The sequence below is a fragment of the Haliotis rubra genome, unplaced genomic scaffold (assembly GCF_003918875.1).
Source record: "Haliotis rubra isolate DU_JTF1 unplaced genomic scaffold, ASM391887v1 Scf885, whole genome shotgun sequence".
NCBI classification, from domain to species: Eukaryota; Metazoa; Mollusca; class Gastropoda; order Lepetellida; family Haliotidae; genus Haliotis; species Haliotis rubra.
This window is the reverse complement of record NW_025767618.1, coordinates 295,892-315,500: the sequence shown is the minus strand read 5'-3', so window position 1 is coordinate 315,500 and position 19,609 is coordinate 295,892. Positions and strand designations below refer to the sequence as shown.

At 38.8% G+C, this 19,609-nt stretch overlaps 1 protein-coding gene across 2 annotated transcripts; it reads left to right on the top strand.

Annotated features, from left to right (window-relative positions):
• The first annotated feature begins 14,599 nt into the window (after positions 1–14,599).
• LOC124263483 (alpha-ketoglutarate-dependent dioxygenase alkB homolog 4-like) lies at positions 14,600–19,480 on the top strand. Of its 2 annotated transcripts, XM_046698136.1 has the most exons (4): positions 14,600–14,853; positions 15,267–15,485; positions 17,331–17,863; positions 19,426–19,480. In XM_046698136.1, the coding sequence occupies exons 1-3, from the start codon at positions 14,740–14,742 to the stop codon at positions 17,844–17,846; spliced, it is 849 nt and encodes a 282-aa protein (XP_046554092.1). In that variant the 5' UTR covers positions 14,600–14,739; the 3' UTR covers positions 17,847–17,863; positions 19,426–19,480. The 2 variants fall into 2 exon arrangements, with proteins under 2 accessions (XP_046554092.1, XP_046554091.1); XM_046698135.1 differs by lacking the exon at positions 19,426–19,480 and having other exon boundaries at positions 14,601–14,853; positions 17,331–17,984.
• Positions 19,481–19,609: the final 129 nt, after the last annotated feature.

Below are 19,609 nucleotides of genomic sequence, written 5' to 3'. Positions count from 1 at the left end.
GTGGGGTCCTGTGGAAATCTGTGCATGGTGACACCATCGCCAGACCCCTAGGAGCAATTGACGATAGCGCAACGATTCGACATGTCTTCATTGATGTCGAGAACTCATCAAAATGACGAGCTTGCAACACACTTTCTATACAACTAACTGAAAAGCCTTCCTCATATGACGTCACTGCAGTGCTCTGGACACAGAGTTACGTAACCTGTCTGTGGTTTCGTTGGCGGGCGAGAGTGAAGCAGGCGACCTTTTGGCAACTTTTAATGGCTCGGTATTAATTGACCACAGGTTTTTTAAGAATGAATTTGGTGTTCCGGGTAAGACTAACCACAAATCTTTCATATGTAATGGTTAAAAGAGTACAAAAAACAAAGTTTAGTTGCTCTTTAAGTGTGTTTATTGAAGGAACAGAGAGTGGAGACAGTTGTTGACTGAAAATTGTTAAAGGTATTGAAATATCTTTGTAATTAATATTTGAATGGAATACAAATGAGCAAATGACATATTGCAAGACAATGTCCTAAGAAATATGTTGAATATATCCTTATCAAAGAGAGGCCCAGTTGAGTGTTCTGCGACTTTGCCAAATGACGTGTATATCTGGCAAGATATGTCAGTATAAAATCAAGTAATATTCTCTGGCAGCTAGCCATGGAGAAGAATGATCAGTTAACTGGTATTACAAGACTTGTTTTCTATGGATCAGCTCACATTATTTCTAGAGAGTGCTATTGTAAAACGTTTGTCAATGATGTTGTAAATGTACCCTTCCACACCATATCTGATATTCTGAAAATAAATAACTTTTGTTAAGTTCTAGGGAAAGATGATGATGCTATTTTTGCGTTTTTATTGATGGGTGGTTAAAAGAATGTGTGATGGAACTAGAAAGAGATGTTTGGAGCAGAAGAAATAATCAATGTAATCCATTTATAAGGTTGGTTGGTTGGTTTGTTGTTTAACGTTGCGCTTAGCAATATTCCTGCTATAGCTGTTGCTATATTCCAGCAATATTCCAACTATAGCTGTTGCTGTATTCCAGCAATATTCCAACTATAGCTGTTGCTATATTCCAGCAATATTCCAACTATAGCTGTTGCTATATTCCAGCAATATTCCAACTATAGCTGTTGCTATATTCCAGCAATATTCCAACTATAGCTGTTGCTATATTCCAGCAATATTCCAACTATAGCTGTTGCTATATTCAGCAATATTCCAACTATAGCTGTTGCTATATTCCAGCAATATTCCAACTATAGCTGTTGCTATATTCCAGCAATATTCCAACTATAGCTGTTGCTATATTCCAGCAATATTCCAGCTATAGCTGTTGCTATATTCCAGCAATATTCCAGCTATAGCTGTTGCTATATTCCAGCAATATTCCAGCTATAGCTGTTGCTGTATTCCAGCAATATTCCAGCTATAGCTGTTGCTATATTCAGCAATATTTCCAGCTATAGCTGTTGCTATATTCAGCAATATTCCAACTATAAAGCTGTTTGCTATATTCCAGCAATATTCCAGCTATAGCTGTTGCTATATTCCAGCAATATTCCAGCTATGGCTGTTGCTATATTCCAGCAATATTCCAGCTATAGCTGTTGCTATATTCCAGCAATATTCCAACTATAGCTGTTGCTATATTCAGCAATATTCCAGCTATGGCTGTTGCTATATTCAGCAATATTCCAACTATAGCTGTTGCTATATTCCAGCAATATTCCAGCTATAGCTGTTGCTATATTCCAGCAATATTCCAGCTATAGCTGTTGCTATATTCCAGCAATATTCCAGCTATAGCTGTTGCTATATTCCAGCAATATTCCAACTATAGCTGTTGCTATATTTCAGCAATATTCCAACTATAGCTGTTGCTATATTCCAGCAATATTCCAGCTATAGCTGTTGCTATATTCCAGCAATATTCCAGCTATAGCTGTTGCTATTCCAGCAATATTCCAACTATAGCTGTTGCTATATTCCAGCAATATTCCAACTATAGCTGTTGCTATATTCCAGCAATATTCCAACTATAGCTGTTGCTATATTCCAGCAATATTCCAACTATAGCTGTTGCTATATTCCAGCAATATTCCAACTATAGCTGTTGCTATATTCCAGCAATATTCCAGCTATAGCTGTTGCTGTATTCCAGCAATATTCCAGCTATAGCTGTTGCTATGCCAGCAATATTCCTATAGCTGTTGCTATATTCCAATATTCTATAGCTGTTGCTATATTCCAGCAATATTCCAACTATAGCTGTTGCTATATTCCAGCAATATTCCAGCTATAGCTGTTGCTGTATTCCAGCAATATTCCAGCTATAGCTGTTGCTATATTCCAGCAATATTCCAGCTATAGCTGTTGCTATATTCCAGCAATATTCCAACTATAGCTGTTGCTATATTCCAGCAATATTCCAACTATAGCTGTTGCTGTATTCCAGCAATATTCCAACTATAGCTGTTGCTATATTCCAGCAGTATTCCAACTATAGCTGTTGCTGTATTCCAGCAATATTCCAACTTTAGCTGTTGCTATATTCCAGCAATACTCCAACTATAGCTGTTGCTGTATTCCAGCAATATTCCAACTATAACTGTTGCTATATTCCAGCAATATTCCAGCTATAGCTGTCGCTATATTCCAGCAATATTCCAACTATAGATGTTGCTATATTCCAGCAATATTCCAACTATAGCTGTTGCTATTTTCCAGCAATATTCCAACTAAAGCTGTTGCTATATTCCAGCAATATTCAAACTATAGCTGTCGCTATATTCCAGCAATATTCCGTTTACTAGTATAAGGAAATGGGGTCACCAACTAAAAACTTATATGTTTATGAACACGTTTAATATATCACTAACCCGTGTTAATTATGTGACCTTGCCTTGTTTACACACTCACTGACTTTGAATGTGTCCTCAGACCATTACACAGAGAGGTAAGTAAAACATTGGATTTTAATGAAATTGCTGTAAGAGACATTATTCTGGAATTCTGTGGCATATCGCAACACACTCGAAGAGATTTTACAACCACCTCCACCGTCGCGGACTCCAAACGTGTTTCATTTAGCAGATTGTATCCTACTGTTGGGCGTGTAATTAGGACCTTACAAACCACGATCTCCTTTTATTAAAAAAGCGTCTGCAGTGGCGTCCGCCATTTGTTTATCGTCGAGTGCTGGTAGCAATCTATTTTTTTTTTATTTATATGGTTTAAAGTCAATTTAAAGTGCAATGATATGACTAATAAACATTCTCAAAATTATTAATGTATACTAATATAAAAGAAATGCATCATCACAGAAATTACCAGTTATGGTCACGGAATTTGCCGATCGTAACCGGTTCGCGAAATACTACTCCGATATATATATTGGGGTACACTTTTCGCGAACCGGACGTTACGTCACCTCGGAAATGTGCTGTCACCGTACTAGGTAACTTGACGCAACCTCGAAAACATGCGATAGGTATCATGACGTCACGACCAACAACGATGGTAATGACGTCACTGGTTGTGACGTGGTCATTGAACCGTCCCACAAAAATAAGGGGGTAAGCGTGTGACGTCTGAAATAGTGGGGATGGTCACAGTAGTCATCAGGTACGTGTGCGTGTGCGTGCATTCGTACGTGTATTGTTTGTGTGTGTGTGACATAATGCCCTCCTGATGACGTCACACAAACAAATATGGCGACCATGAGATTCCGTCCGTCAAACTAAAATAGTATTCTCAATTGCTCTCGCGTTTTTACCTAATAAATACACCATTAGCGTGCCAATAATATCTAGGGATTTTGATGGAAGCTTGGGAATCTCGTGCTGTCTATGTAAAGCTCTCTACAATACTAGACCGCAAGACATGCATACCTAGACACTCTTAATCACACGACAGGCCCGACTGTGTAAAGCTCTCTACAATACAAGACGGTAAGACGGTGATATTTTACATTCAAAAGTCTGTGAAGAAAACGGCAAAGCAGCAAGAGTTGTACGGAGTGTTACGTTCTTTACCTCGTATGGTTAACCCAAAGCGGGAACGAATAACAATTTTGAAGGAGGTCTGTAAATGTCGTGCTGTCAATGTAAAGCTCTCTAGAATACTAGGGAGCAAAATAAATGTACCAAGACACTAAAATGTAACACGCCCTCAAGTTTATGTAAAGCTCTCTACAATACAGCACGGGAAGGCGGTTATATTCTACCAAATAGAGCACATCGGGTCGGACAGTCTATGTAAAGCTCTCTACAAAATACTAGACCGCACGACCGTTCTTCACTGTTTAAACCACCGCAAAATATACCCACGAGGTAGACAACGTCAACGCTTTTCTTTATCAAACACAACAGAGGCTAGTTAACAACACTTCACAAATTTTATTCGTAAATATTCATGGACACAACTACATTTCTACTCACAAATCAGCTCAGTTCACAAAGCAGTTCTCATGTCAGTATCAAACCTGACGGGGCACGTAATTTTGTAAATGTGCACGACGGGTTGAACCCGGTTGAACCCGTCGTGTTCAAAGTCTATATCGTCTTCTGCACACCATTTCCACAGTCTTAAACCACACCATGCATACACGACCTTGTCCGGCCAGCGCCCGTGATAAAATTACCCTTCTCCGGGTTTGTCTAGAAAGACTTCCCTTTGGTAGAACCAAACAAACCATTGTTCAGGCCAGCTGAATGATTGCACAGACAGAACAGTTTTGACAGATGCCCTCCCGATACCAAACTGTTCACTTCTGATGCTTTTGTTGAGCAGACAACAAATTTGTATTGGTCCTTACAACACTGTATCACTTCACCTCATTGGATCTTAAAAGTGGCTTCTACCTTGAGAAGGCATTGAGGATTCATCCTTGTAGACCCATCGATCCATTTTGTCACAGCGTGGAGAATGTCATCTTGGCGTATATCTGATTTCGGTATTGCTTACCTCTAGGACTTAAGAATAGTCCAGCGACGTTTCAGAGATAAAATGGAGGCAGTTTTGAGAGGATTATCTTGGAAACATTGGTGTATTTGGACGATGTTATTATATTTAGCCATACCTTTGACGACCATCTACAACACATCAGAGAAGTGCTTGATCGCCTCCAAGCTGCTTACTTAAAACTTCATCCAGTACAGTGCTATTTTGCTCAGTCTGAGATAAGATACCTTGGACATATTGTAGGGTCAACAGGTATATCGCCAGATCCACGCAAAGTTGAAGCTGTTTCAACATATCCCACACCAATATGTTTGAAGGATTTGAGAGCTTTTTGGGGTTTGTCTATTACAGCAAATTTATTCCTGGATATGCAGCGACTGCAGCACCATTATATGAACTTACCAGGAAAGGTGTTGATTTCCACTGGACTTCAGATTGTCAAGATGCTATGGATAAACTTACGCAATCACTCATCACTGCACTGCTACCTGTTTACCCCATGCCATCAGTTCCATATACTGTGTATACAGACGCACGTTCATTCTCTATAGGTGGTGTTCTCTGTCAGACTCAAAACGGAGAGGAGCGTGTGATTTCATATGTTGGACGTTTGTTGTCACACTCTGAGAAAAAATATGGAATCACAGAGAATGAATGTTTTGCATTGGTGTATTCTGTGAAGCAGTTTGATAGTTATTTGAGATACTCTGAGTTCACTGCTGTTGTTGACCACTCTGCACTAAAGTGGTTATTTTCCATGAAGGAACCTGTAGGCTAGTTTGCCAGGTTTTGATATCAGGTATCGCCAGGGACAGTCACATGGTAATGCTGATGGTGTAAGTCGTCGTGAATATGGTGTTGAAGAGAATGGTGATGAGCTGGACTCTAACTGGGAAGTACTACCATACTTCAATGTGACATGCATCACACAGAACAGTGTGTCTCATGAATGTCCCAATCCAAAATGTCCAAAAGTACCAACGTAACCTTGACAACCAGAAGGCTGCTTCTGTTGCATCACGGTTATGGTCATGTGACACTCTCAAAACTTCATAGCGACAAGACAGTTACTTCAATGCTATCATTACGTATCTGTCTAGTGGAGTTTTCCGGAAGATGACAAGGTACGCCAGAAGATATTCTTGGCCAGTTTGGAGTACTTCCTACAAGATGATGTGTTATACCATGTGTCAACACATAAGGGCAACCGACATCGTGTCGACATAAAAACTGTGCAAATCGCAGTTCCAGAGACTCTGAGAAATACAGTTATGAAATCAACCCATGATCACCCTCTTACAGGAGGTCATACGGGTATCAACAGAACCATCCATAAGACAAACCAATCTTTCTTTTTTCCAACAATGTACAAGGACATCATAAGCTGGGTTAAGTTCTGCACTGTCTGTTGTCAACGTAAGCGCCCGAGAAAAGCCACTAAACCCAAACTTACACCTATGCCAGTAGCCACACAGCCCTTTCAGCGTATCAGTACAGACATTCTGGGACCCCTGCCAAAGTGCAAGAGTGAGTGAGTTATTATTTAACGTCACATCGACAATGTTTTAGCCATATCGTGACGAACCAAAGTGCAAGACCAGTGGTAATCAATATGTGTTAGTTTTCATTGATTACCTCACCAAATATGTAGAACTCATTATCCTAAGTGACATCTAAGCAAGAACAGTTGCTACTCAGTTTGTAAATAATGAAATTTGTCGCCATGGTCTACCTCAAATTCCACACTCTGATAGAGGCACAAATTATCTGAACAACATTGTGAAAGAAACCTGTAAATTGTTGGATGTGCAGAAAACACAGACCACGAGCTATCATCCCTCATGCAACGGCCAGAGTGAGAGAATGATGTCGACAATCTTAGCATCACTGTCTAAATATGTGGACGACACCCATGACCAGTGGGACAGACTTATTCCTTTCATACAATACTTCTACAATATAACCCCATGTCTGGAGAGTACCGAATACTCTCTATTCTTTCTTGTGTATGGACGCTATCCGAGGAGTTTCCCTGAACATGCAATCAGTCCAAATCTTGACATTCCCAAAGCAGCTCAATCTTATATCACTGAACTTGTAGAGGGTGTGGAAATTGCACGGAAAGAAGCGATTCAGAATATTAGTGATCGCAAGGAAGCCATGGCGGTGAGATCAGCGGACAGAGAACATTCCCCCAAATTCAGAGTGGGTGATACAGTCTTCATATATCGCCGGTCAAACACGGAAATTGCTCCGTCCCTGGGCAGGGCCCTATTATATTGTAGAGAAGTTGTCCGACATACATGTCAAAGTGAGAAAGAAATCTGATGGACTGCTGATCCGCAACCGAATCCATGTTAATCGTCTGAAACATGGACTTTTCGAGTTGATCCCCCAGAGGACCCGACACCTCCAGTCAACATAGACAGTGTGCAGCCTGCCATCCTAGGTGTCGAACAGTTACCGGAGTCTTGCAGCCAGAGGGATTCAGTAGAATCCAGTAATGACAATGACACCAACAGTGACACTCAATATGAAACTGAGAGAATACTCAGGACAAGATTTCTGAACTCTACATGGCAGTACCGTGTGAAATGGTTGGGTTACAGGAACAAAGACAATTCTTGGGTGCCATTCCATGACCTGACACCAGCTTGTCGGCAGCTTGTTATATCTTTGCATGACAAATTACCAACCGACAGAAAAAGTCGAAGAAAATGACTTTAGTGCTTATGTACTTATCTTCAAAATGTCCACTACTCTGACATGTTTAGAGAGTTTGTTGAGTGACTTCTGGTTCCAGGGTTGAGTAGGTGCATTTCTCACTTATATGTTTGACTTGGAATGATTGTTTGTTGAATGGTATACATTATTGTTGGAGTGATTGTTTGTTCAACGGTATACATTATTGTTGGAATGATTGTTTGTTGAACGGTATACATTATTGTTGGAATGATTGTTTGTTCAATGGTATACATTATTGTTGGAATGGTTGTTTGTTCAATGGTATACATTATTGTTGGAATGGTTGTTTGTTCAATGGTATACATTATTGTTGGAATGATTGTTTGTTCAATGGTATACATTATTGTTGGAATGATTGTTTGTTCAATGGTATACATTATTGTTGGAATGGTTGTTTGTTCAATGGTATACATTATTGTTGGAATGATTGTTTGTTCAATGGTATACATTATTGTTGGAATGATTGTTTGTTCAACGGTATACATTATTGTTGGAATGATTGTTTGTTCAACGGTATACATTATTGTTGGAATGATTGTTTGTTCAATGGTATACATTATTGTTGGAATGATTGTTTGTTGAATGGTATACATTATTGTTGGAATGATTGTTTGTTCAACGGTATACATTATTGTTGGAATGATTGTTTGTTGAACGGTATACATTATTGTTGGAATGATTGTTTGTTCAATGGTATATTTATTATTGTTGGAATGGTTGTTTGTTCAATGGTATACATTATTGTTGGAATGGTTGTTTGTTCAATGGTATACATTATTGTTGGAATGATTGTTTGTTCAATGGTATACATTATTGTTGGAATGATTGTTTGTTCAATGGTATACATTATTGTTGGAATGGTTGTTTGTTCAATGGTATACATTATTGTTGGAATGATTGTTTGTTCAATGGTATACATTATTGTTGGAATGATTGTTTGTTGAACGGTATACATTATTGTTGGAATGATTGTTTGTTCAACGGTATACATTATTGTTGGAATGATTGTTTGTTCAACGGTATACATTATTGTTGGAATGATTGTTTGTTCAATGGTACACATTATTGTTGGTATGATTGTTTGTTGAACGGTATACATTATTGTTGGAGTGATTGTTTGTTCAATGGTATACATTATTGTTGGAATGATTGTTTGTTCAATGGTATACATTATTGTTGGAGTGATTGTTTGTTCAACGGTATACATTATTGTTGGAATGATTGTTTGTTCAATGGTACACATTATTGTTGGTATGATTGTTTATTCAACGGTATACATTATTGTTGGAGTGATTGTTTGTTCAATGGTATATATTATTGTTGCAATGATTATTTGTTCAATGGTATACATTATTGTTGGAATGATTGTTTGTTCAATGGTATACATTATTGTTGGAATGGTTGTTTGTTGAATGGTATACATTATTGTTGGAATGATTGTTTGTTGAACGGTATACATTATTGTTGGAATGATTGTTTGTTCAACGGTATACATTATTGTTGGAATTATTGTTTGTTGAATGGTCTACATTATTGTTGGAATGATTGTTTGTTCAATGGTACACATTATTGTTGGAATGATTGTTTGTTCAATGGTATACATTATTGTTGGTATGATTGTTTGTTCAACGGTATACATTATTGTTGGAATGATTGTTTGTTCAATGGTATACATTATTGTTGCAATGATTATTTGTTCAATGGTATACATTATTGTTGGAATGATTGTTTGTTCAATGGTATACATTATTGTTGGAATGGTTGTTTGTTGAACGGTATACATTATTGTTGGAATGATTGTTTGTTCAACGGTATACATTATTGTTGGAATGGTTGTTTGTTCAATGGTACACATTATTGTTTGTATGATTGTTTGTTCAACGGTATACATTATTGTTGGAGTGATTGTTTGTTCAATGGTATACATTATTGTTGCAATGATTATTTGTTCAATGGTATACATTATTGTTGGAATGATTGTTTGTTCAATGGTATACATTATTGTTGGAATGGTTGTTTGTTGAACGGTATACATTATTGTTGGAATGATTGTTTGTTCAACGGTATACATTATTGTTGGAATGATTGTTTGTTCAATGGTACACATTATTGTTGGTATGATTGTTTGTTCAACGGTATACATTATTGTTGGAGTGATTGTTTGTTCAATGGTATACATTATTGTTGGAATTGTTGTTTGTTGAACGGTATACATTATTGTTGGAATGATTGTTTGTTCAACGGTATACATTATTGTTGGAATGATTGTTTGTTCAATGGTACACATTATTGTTGGTATGATTGTTTGTTCAACGGTATACATTATTGTTGGAGTGATTGTTTGTTCAATGGTATACATTATTGTTGGAATGATTGTTTGTTGAACGGTATACATTATTGTTGGAATGATTGTTTGTTCAATGGTACACGTTATTGTTGGTATGATTGTTTGTTCAACGGTATACATTATTGTTGGAGTGATTGTTTGTTCAATGGTATACATTATTGTTGCAATGATTATTTGTTCAATGGTATACATTATTGTTGGAATGATTGTTTGTTCAATGGTATACATTATTGTTGGAATGGTTGTTTGTTGAACGGTATACATTATTGTTGGAATTATTGTTTGTTGAATGGTCTACATTATTGTTGGAATGATTGTTTGTTCAACGGTATACATTATTGTTGGAATGATTGTTCGTTCAATGGTATACATTATTGTTGGAATGATTGTTTGTTGAATGGTCTACATTATTGTTGGAATTATTGTTTGTTCAACGGTATACATTATTGTTGGAATGATTGTTTGTTCAATGGTACACATTATTGTTGGTATGATTGTTTGTTCAACGGTATACATTATTGTTGGAGTGATTGTTTGTTCAATGGTATACATGATTGTTGCAATGATTATTTGTTCAATGGTATACATTATTGTTGGAATGATTGTTTGTTCAATGGTATACATTATTTTTGGAATGGTTGTTTGTTCAATGGTATACATTAGTGTTGGTATACATTATTGTTGGTATACATTATTCTTGGTATATATTATTGTTGGAATTATTGTTTGTTCAATGGTATACATTATTGTTGGAATGATTGTTTGTTCAAAGGTATACATTATTGTTGGTATGATTGTTTGTTCTGTGGTAAACATTATTGTTGGTATACATTATTGTTGGCATACATTATTGTTGGAATGATTGCTTGTTCAATGGCATACATTATTGTTGGAATGATTGTTTGTTCAATGGTATTCATTATTGTTGGAATACAATAACTCTTAGAGTTATCGCCCTTAAACATAAATTCCCTGTCCCAGTTTTATGTTCGGTTGTTCGGGTTGTCTTTGGGTCGTCTTGGCTTCGACAATAAAGTGCTTGGACTTGATTGCACGTGTCCTGGCTGTTTATCGTGGAGGCGGAACCTTCTTCATTGGCGCTCGGGTGTTGTTCGCCGTCGAAAGGCCCGTCCTCGGTGTCACGAGTAGACAGTAATGCGGTAAGGTTCTTCTTCTTGTTTTGTTTCTTCTTGTTCTTCTTCGTCGTTACGTCGTCATCACCGTCGTCGAGTTTTTCACTTGTTGCGATCTTTGACGTGGTCTGTTTTTTCGGCGCGCAGTTGGCAGTGCTCAGTTGTCCCGGGTGGTCTGCGTCATCGTCGTTGTTGGTGGTGGTGATGGTGCGGTCTCTTTTGCTTTGCTGGAGTGACAGACTGGAGGATTGTATGCTGAGACGCAGAGCCACCATGACGTGTGACAGGGTATTTGTCAGAGAATAGCTGATTTGAAACACGTCGTGGTTGTTCGACTGTTGAGACATGTCCGTACTACGCCGTAAGTAATGGTGAATGGAGAGGTGCTGCTTACAACTGGAGGCGAACTGGGGAGTTGTTCGTGGCTGTTACATTAGAGAGAGACTGTCTAGTGAGCTATTACTGGTCGGACACGGCAAGACGGATCTACGAATCACGTGGTACTGCTTTCGTAACCGTAAAGTACGGTGTACGTCAATCTTGAGGTTACGGGGTCGCGAATAATGCGACGTTGGTCGTGCCGCTGGAGAAAACAAGTTATGCTATCGTTGTTTGCAATGAACAAAGCATTCTCTTTGGAGAGATGGGTGGTCCTGAAAAGGACCGTTGGGTGGTCTGAGGTGGACTCACAGGTGTAGTGTGCACTGGCACTGGTGAATTGTCATCCTTCGCCTGATGTGACACTTGCTACCATACGTCAAACGTCGTATGTATGTGTCCTTCAGTATGGTACACTGAAACGTACCATTATAATCTATCCTGCCGTTAGCATACACGGGGAAACACCCCCGACATTGGTGACATTGCCATGCAGGACACGCTGATGTTGATTGAGATGGTGATGGTGGCGATGGTGCTGATGCTTCCACTAACATCAGCTCTAATTCGCAGTTCTATTCAGCGTTGATAGTAGTGTCCCTTCTGATGATGATTCCAATGAGAATAATTCTGCCTGCAAGTTTTCCATCCTGTAAGTTGTAACACCGCCCGTCCCCTACCCCTTATATAGAGGGCTCAGCTATTCAAAGGTCATAACGTCATCACCTCATGCGCACGCATGGCGTTGTTGAAGTATGACGAGAGTTTGCCAATTTGCCAATGTGTCATTGTTTGTGACGTCTAATTTAAACAGATTTCGAAACGTTCGACATTCATATTGCACTTTTTCTGCAGATGTATCTACAGTAAAGGACGGGAGAAAGTATAACCCCTACCAAAGGTATGACACAGTGTCCCAAACGTACGACAATTCGTTCCAGAAGTATGACAAATCCTTCCAAAAGCCTCGTACAATTCTCGCAGATTTTACTACTAAAATGACGGGGGAATGTATAACCACGCCCATAGTATGACACGCTGTTCCTTATAAAACTATGATAAACTGTTTCCAAAGTATGACCCACCATATCAAAAGTATGGTAGACCATTCCAAAAGTATCACCGGCCCTTATAAACATACGATACACTGTTTTGAAACTTTAACACACTACACCGTGTTTTACATTCCTTTCTTAGCGTGTCTGATACTAGTCATGAGGTCAAGATGTTCCACTCCCGATGGTTACACAGCCAGACATTTCTAGCGACGATATAGTTAAAAATTACAGTAAAAAGAATATGGTTAAAAACGGTTCAATGGTTTGTATGTGGTAAGCGCTTACTCGAAAAATCCTAAGAGAGAGAGAGAGTGAGAGATAGAGAGAGAGACATAGAGAGAGAGACAGAGACAGAGGCTGTGTTTACGAAGAAGAACAGTTGTTTATTAAAGTGTCGCATGTTGTGCTTGACACTAGTGGGCTATAGAGAGTTCGACAGTATAATAGCATGTTAACATTTTAGCAATGCTGCTATGCACTAATGCAGATGATGGACAGTTTACCTCTCCATCTAAAATACTGTACGGGCGAGATTTGCAATGGTTTGAAAATTATGACCCTTTTCTTAAAACCATCTATGGCGACATCAGTAGCAGAGATACTGTATAGCAGGTGTGTGGAAATATAATAACTAGTATGTCAGTTAGCGGTACATGACACCTTTTCAATCGGTAGTGGCCGTGAGGCAGGTTATTCCCTTCCATAGAACCACTGAGTAGTGTATAATGCCTACATTAAACTTCACTCTCCGCTATCTCGTGACACGACAGCTCTTTTCAATCATCGTCGGGATATTCTAGAAGAGACATGTCCGTATTTCTCACTAACTCGTATACAGGGTCTTCCTCGTCAACCGTGATGAGAATGTCGTTGTGCGCCATTTTGTGATAAGCAAGAGAGAGTGAGAGAAGTCTATTCGCTTTACGACCGCAGTTGAAAGGATTATAGCGTCAACACACACAATGGAAGACATCGACAGAGAGAAATGGTGTATAAGATAGTAGATGTAATTTTCGCGACATTGCGCGAGTTATTGCGGAAAACTGGCGACACGACTGCATCGACACTCACGGCTGTGTATTAGGGGACGATTAGAGCAGTTAGACCGATTAACGATGTACGTGGGGTTATTTTCGAGACAATAGGCAAGTCTACGTGAAAGAAAAGGTGTAGAGGCGACGGCGTCGACACACACGGTGGTCGAAACGATTGTGTAATAAGGGATGGTCAGACCTAGTAGCAACAATATACGATAAGCCGTGGACATGTGGCGTGTAACATAATGGAGGCGATTTTCGTCTTTCAACTGCGCGTACCGAGCGTACATTGTGACGGCTATGGCAACAATGAGGACACGTCCAATTCCCCTTCAATCTTTGCAATTAGATTATCTCACTTCAGTGGCATGGACTGGGAGAATGTATGTTATAGAATAACATATACGGTATAAATATCTTATAACGAAACAATCTCTTGAAAGCAGAATGTTGACAGGTACACGTGGTGCTCCCAGATGTGCTTGGAGGCATTCTTGTGGAAAACTGTGGGAACCTTATACTCGAGCGAATACAATGTATTCTTGAATTTAATAGGTGCCCAGGAAACATTTCACTGCCGTTCCGTTTTTGAAATTTGGGCGAAAAGGGGAGTGTACAAATTAAACAATTACAAATGTATTCTACAATGCAGTTGGAAACACGAAATAGGATATAAATGCAAACATTTAAAAAATATGTATTAGCCTTTTTAGATAATATTACAATTCTAATATTTAGCATTAAATACATTAAGTTGGGTCCGATGAGAGGGACAAACTAGCCGCGCATATGTATTTTGCGCCGCGCACACAAAATAACAGTTACGTGGAATAATACGCGTGATATGAGAAGGTGTACCAAGCGATAAAAATAGTACGCCACCGCCGTCTCTAAACTGGTTTCTGGTCCCAGATACGCTTGCGACACTGTTCAAAGTATCACACAATTATCCATAGACGACACCAAGTTTGCAGACGATTAACAGTGTGTGGAGCCAAGGATACGTGCAATTTGGAAATTTTGCTGATGAAATTGCAAATGTGTTCTCATTCTGTGTCTTGATTATACAACTCGTTCATATGGATCATACAGAGAGAAAGTGTGGTTGTAAAGGTAAACGGACATGCCTGCTGTGTGAGGAAACCGCGGATGACAAGACATCTGCTTCTAGATCAGACCAACAGCATGAGAAGGTGACAGAGAAAATTAATAATCTATTACACGTATTATCAAAGTCTAGTACTTACATCCAACATGACTGTAACACCCAATCGCGGCTCTCGGTTAAGTATATTGTATATTATGATACTGCATGATATTATTTAGAAACAAATTATACGAATACAAACTCTGTACAGTAGAGATAAAGAAATGAATGTCAACAAACCATATGTGTGTGTGTGTGTGTCAGTGTTAACAGTATAGTATATCTGTGGTCTATAAACAACAAAGCAATAACGGGTTCCTGTTAAGCTTCACACTGTTTGTAGTGATCTTCTGATATTCGTAAAATTTCTAAGATTATGTAAGGTCTGTTATGCAAATCAACAGTACGATTATTAATTACATTGAAACCTGTCATTCAAAATGGATTTGTTTGTTTCAGACCACTCCACGTGTCTACAGCTACTGCCACCACTGCAATGTGGCACACATGGATGAAGGCTGGACGTCACATCCCCATTCAGCTGCTGATGGTGAGAAATGCGACTTCTCTGGTATCTTCATCCTTGAGAATTTCGTCAGCGAATCAGAGGAGAAACAGCTCTGTGACATCATCTACAGAACGTCGTTCATGAAGTCGCAGTCTGGCAGAAGGAAGCAGGCACGTGATTGAGGTTTAATTTCATGTATCTACTCAGTCCAAGCTGTATGCTGGTCTTTTGTGACAAGCCAACATCTATTGGGCCACACACCGCCACGGGTTAGAATTCATCTTTAGCATGTTAAGCAATCCTTATAGGTCATAGTTAGGGGTGGGTATTGCAGAGAACTTTCATATTGCGATGTGAAAGCATATATTGAGATATGTATTGCACTATATTGCAAGACGGTTTTTTAAACAAAAAACTGCTTATAATCAAGTTAATGCTTGATTTATAAAGCAAAAACACACAAATCACTATGCTTGATTTAGCTTTAATAAAAACTTTTAATCATGACAGAATATAAATGTAAATGATATTTGGCACAAATGAAACAAGGAAAATAACAATTTAACGTCAACACAGTGGTTACTATACTCAGTAACTAAAGTTTAGCAACACCCAATGAAACAGTCCACTAAACAGAAAGAAATGAGGATAAGAATCACTGCAACGTTTTAAACTTTACTTTGACCATTTTCGATTACAAAGCTGAAACAAACAGCGTCATTACGAAATGGAAAGCCTGTGCACTACAAAGTGAGAGGGGTGGGTCAGTGAAATTCACACACACAAACAAGAAGCACGGAGCCCAGCAGAACAGAGATGGTAACGGACGAGCTGCGGATGCACTCGTGTTCCTGTAGTCCGCTGAAGACTTTGAGCATGATCTGGTGCACTGGCAAATCTGTTGCGACGTGATAACGTCACAAGATAACGATCTTAAGATGACTTCGTTTTCGAGGTCTGCCACTGTGTCTTCCACTGACTGGAGACGTGAAATGGTACTCAGGTGGACCTGAAAGTGTCGTCGTAAGCTCATCCCAGCTCTCATCTTTCCAATGGCTTTTGCTGCCATTCCCCTGTGATGCCCTATTGTGTTACAACCTTGTGATGTGGTGTTTTTTGATATGACAGTAAGCAGTTCTGAAGTGTGCAACTGCTTTGAAAATGATTTTAAAGATTGAATTACAGTGGGACCCATATTCCGTTAAATCACGTCCAGTGTTACCCACAGGATGCACATGTGTTTTGTACAGCCAAATTTGGTGTGTTTGTGCGATGTGACCTGCCAGTTCTTACCAGACATTACTGACTTCTGGAGTTTACAATTGCCAAGATTTGGGTGTTGCCAAGCTTTTGTTACTGAGTATAGTTTGAACTAGTTTCTTCACTCCTGAAATTTTAGACAGCAACTTGACCTGGTCCGGACATATCAGAGGTCACTGGTCATCAATGAGTAAATATTTAAAACATTCAGTTCCAAAACATTGCAAAACACACTTGAACAAAAATTAAGAACACAACTTCAAGTCAGTTAAATGTAATTTTCACCACGATCATTCCCACCACCATTACCACAATTGCCATTTTACAACAAATGCATGACTTTCAGTGTGAAAAACGGAAATAAACAAAGATTTACGGGTGTTACGAAATTATCCGAATTCATGTCAAAATACCAGTTTTCGATCAACATAACGCAATACATATTGTTTTCATCTATGAACCGGTAAACCGGTTATATTGTGCAGCCCTAGTCATAGTGTCCCAGTTGTGAGTGACAAACTGTATGAGTTGGGTTTTGTACCACTTTCAGCAATATTCCAGCAATATGGCAGGGGGACACCAGAAATGGACTTCACACACTGTACCCATGTGGGGAATTGAACCAGGGCCTTTGGCACGATGAGCAAATGCTTTAACCACTGGGCTATCCCACAGGGCTATCCCATGGGAAATGAAGTATCACGAACTGTAACTTGATGATCTAATTGTCAATCTTGCTGTTTTTCTCTTTCTAGGACTATGGACCTAAAGTAAACTTCAAGAAAAAGAAAGTGAAAACAGGTGTATTCACAGGATTGCCTGACTTCAGTCAGTTTCTGTATGAGAGGATGAAGACTGTTCCCCATCTTGAGGATTTCATACCTGTGGAACTTTGTAATTTAGAATACGTACCAGAGAGGGGATCAGCCATTGATCCACATTTCGATGATTTCTGGCTGTGGGGTGAGAGACTCGTGACCTTGAACTTGGTTTCTGATACAACGCTGTGTTTCACAAGGGATGATATGCTGGGTGTCGAGGTTCATGTGCCTCTGTTGCAGCGATCTTTGACAGTTGTGTTTGGACCGGCCCGAGCTGAGTGGAAACACGCCATTCATCGACATGATATTAAACAGAAACGTATTGCCATGACTTTCAGGGAACTCTCAGATGAGTTCAGAGGTCAGGGAAAATTGGTATCCACTGGACAAAAGTTAATCGATGTGGCCTTGACCTTTACGGGCACTGCAGTCGGATCAGCTCCGGCTTGATTGTCTAATTCCTTCAGGTTTGTATTGTTGCCATGGTTACCACAAGTCTTTCTGTGCCTAAAACCTATTGCAAATGAATTTTATACCAAATTGTGTATAGCCTTCAAATTTATTGAAATTAAATTTAATATACTGTCAGTTGTATTTTGTACTGTTTCAGTCAGGCCAATCATGAACATATATCTATCGGGAATGAGTTTGGACAATATTTCAGTTATGATAGTATAAAAATAATTCAGTGACAACTGGTGAGACGAAAAAATATGAAAATGAACACCCATTCCTCACCTGCCCTAGTGGATCTGGGGGAAACATGAAATCTGATGTTGAATGTGGGATTCTGCAATGGAATTTTCAATTAAAAACATTTGTTAACATTGTTTGACTAGTAAAGATATGTTAGATGCGTCTGAAAGGATAGTTATGTAAAGCCTGTCAGCAAGTGTGACTTGTGACTAGTACCGGTGTGCTAGCGATATACCTACAATAATACTGGCAAAGGTAGGAGTAGGTTTACATGTGGGAGGAAATCTTGAAGCATGTAATATTGATCATGGCCTATTTTGTCTTCAGGTTCAGTGTGAAGCCCATTTCTAGTGTTAACCGCCGTGATATTGCTGGAATATTGTTTAAAGCGGCGTAAAACCATACTCTCACTCTTCAGGTTCAACCTATGGGAAGTGTAGGGTGCTGACATCAGGGAATATTCAAACACTGAAATAGTTTTAGTCACACATACATTAGTAGCATGCCAATGAACATTTGTGGTTAAATGTGAGTTACACAGTCTGTTAGGAGCTTATCCTGTTACTATTAAGTCTACAGGGTTACAAATATCCGCTTGTACTGGTTCCTGTTGAATGACCTCATTTGCATAATTATTGGATTGTTATAACAAGTTTACTAGATTGTTTTCTCGCATCAGTAACACTGTCCATTTTTATGATGAATTGCTGTACGTAGTCACTGATAATATATGAATAAATAATCAGATATGAGATTAAAATGTAAAACTCGTATTTATCACTTCTGAGTTAGTTCGCAGGTTCATAGTCAAGCCTTGTCCAATTGTGACAAAAGCTTTTACCAACCTAAAATGTCCTGTGCTTAGAGATTCTGGGGTATTATTTTTGAATGGAACTTATGCAGTGAATGGCTTTCTTTTCAGCGCCCACAAGTTTATGCGTGACATAAATGAGAACTTAGAATCTGTGTTGAATACTGACACTATAAATATTATAAAACCGTAACTCTGCCATTGAGTTACTCAAAACTGTCAGGGTCATCGTTTGTGAGTTGCTAATGAAGTTGAAATTAGTAAATTAAGTTCACCGAGATTACCGTTGTCAGTTATTTCCCATTTGGCTATAGTCCTTAGTGATAATGATCACAAGCTGTGGACTTAATTTGAAAGATGGAGCATTAGGTAATGAGTTGTACATTCAGGCATTGTCAAGTTGGGGTTTTATGATTTAGTGTTGCTTGAAATGTGCTGTTTATGTAGAATGTATAAAAAGTCTCAACTGTACTTTTAAAGACGTCTTGAATTGTAGCATTAATATGACATTTTTTCTTGCAGTCAACAGGGAAATGACTCATAGTGACGCTGGAATGCAAGGTGTCTGTAATTTCCCTACTGCAGTAAGTGGAGACAAGCTCCTCAATGCATAATGCACTGGTGTCCTATCCACATACAAACTAGTGAAGGTGTTGAATACTAAGCAAAGGGTAAAACATTTTATCATATTGCGGAAACTTTGCAT

Bases quoted from the DNA above. Each gene is read 5' to 3' on its own strand.
- LOC124263483 (XM_046698136.1), top strand. From the start codon at position 14,740: ATGGATCATACAGAGAGAAAGTGTGGTTGTAAAGGTAAACGGACATGC. The intron at 14,854-15,266 runs GTGACAGAGAAA...TGTTTGTTTCAG, and splicing joins CAGACCAACAGCATGAGAAG to ACCACTCCACGTGTCTACAG. The intron at 15,486-17,330 runs GCACGTGATTGA...TTCTCTTTCTAG, and splicing joins AGTCTGGCAGAAGGAAGCAG to GACTATGGACCTAAAGTAAA.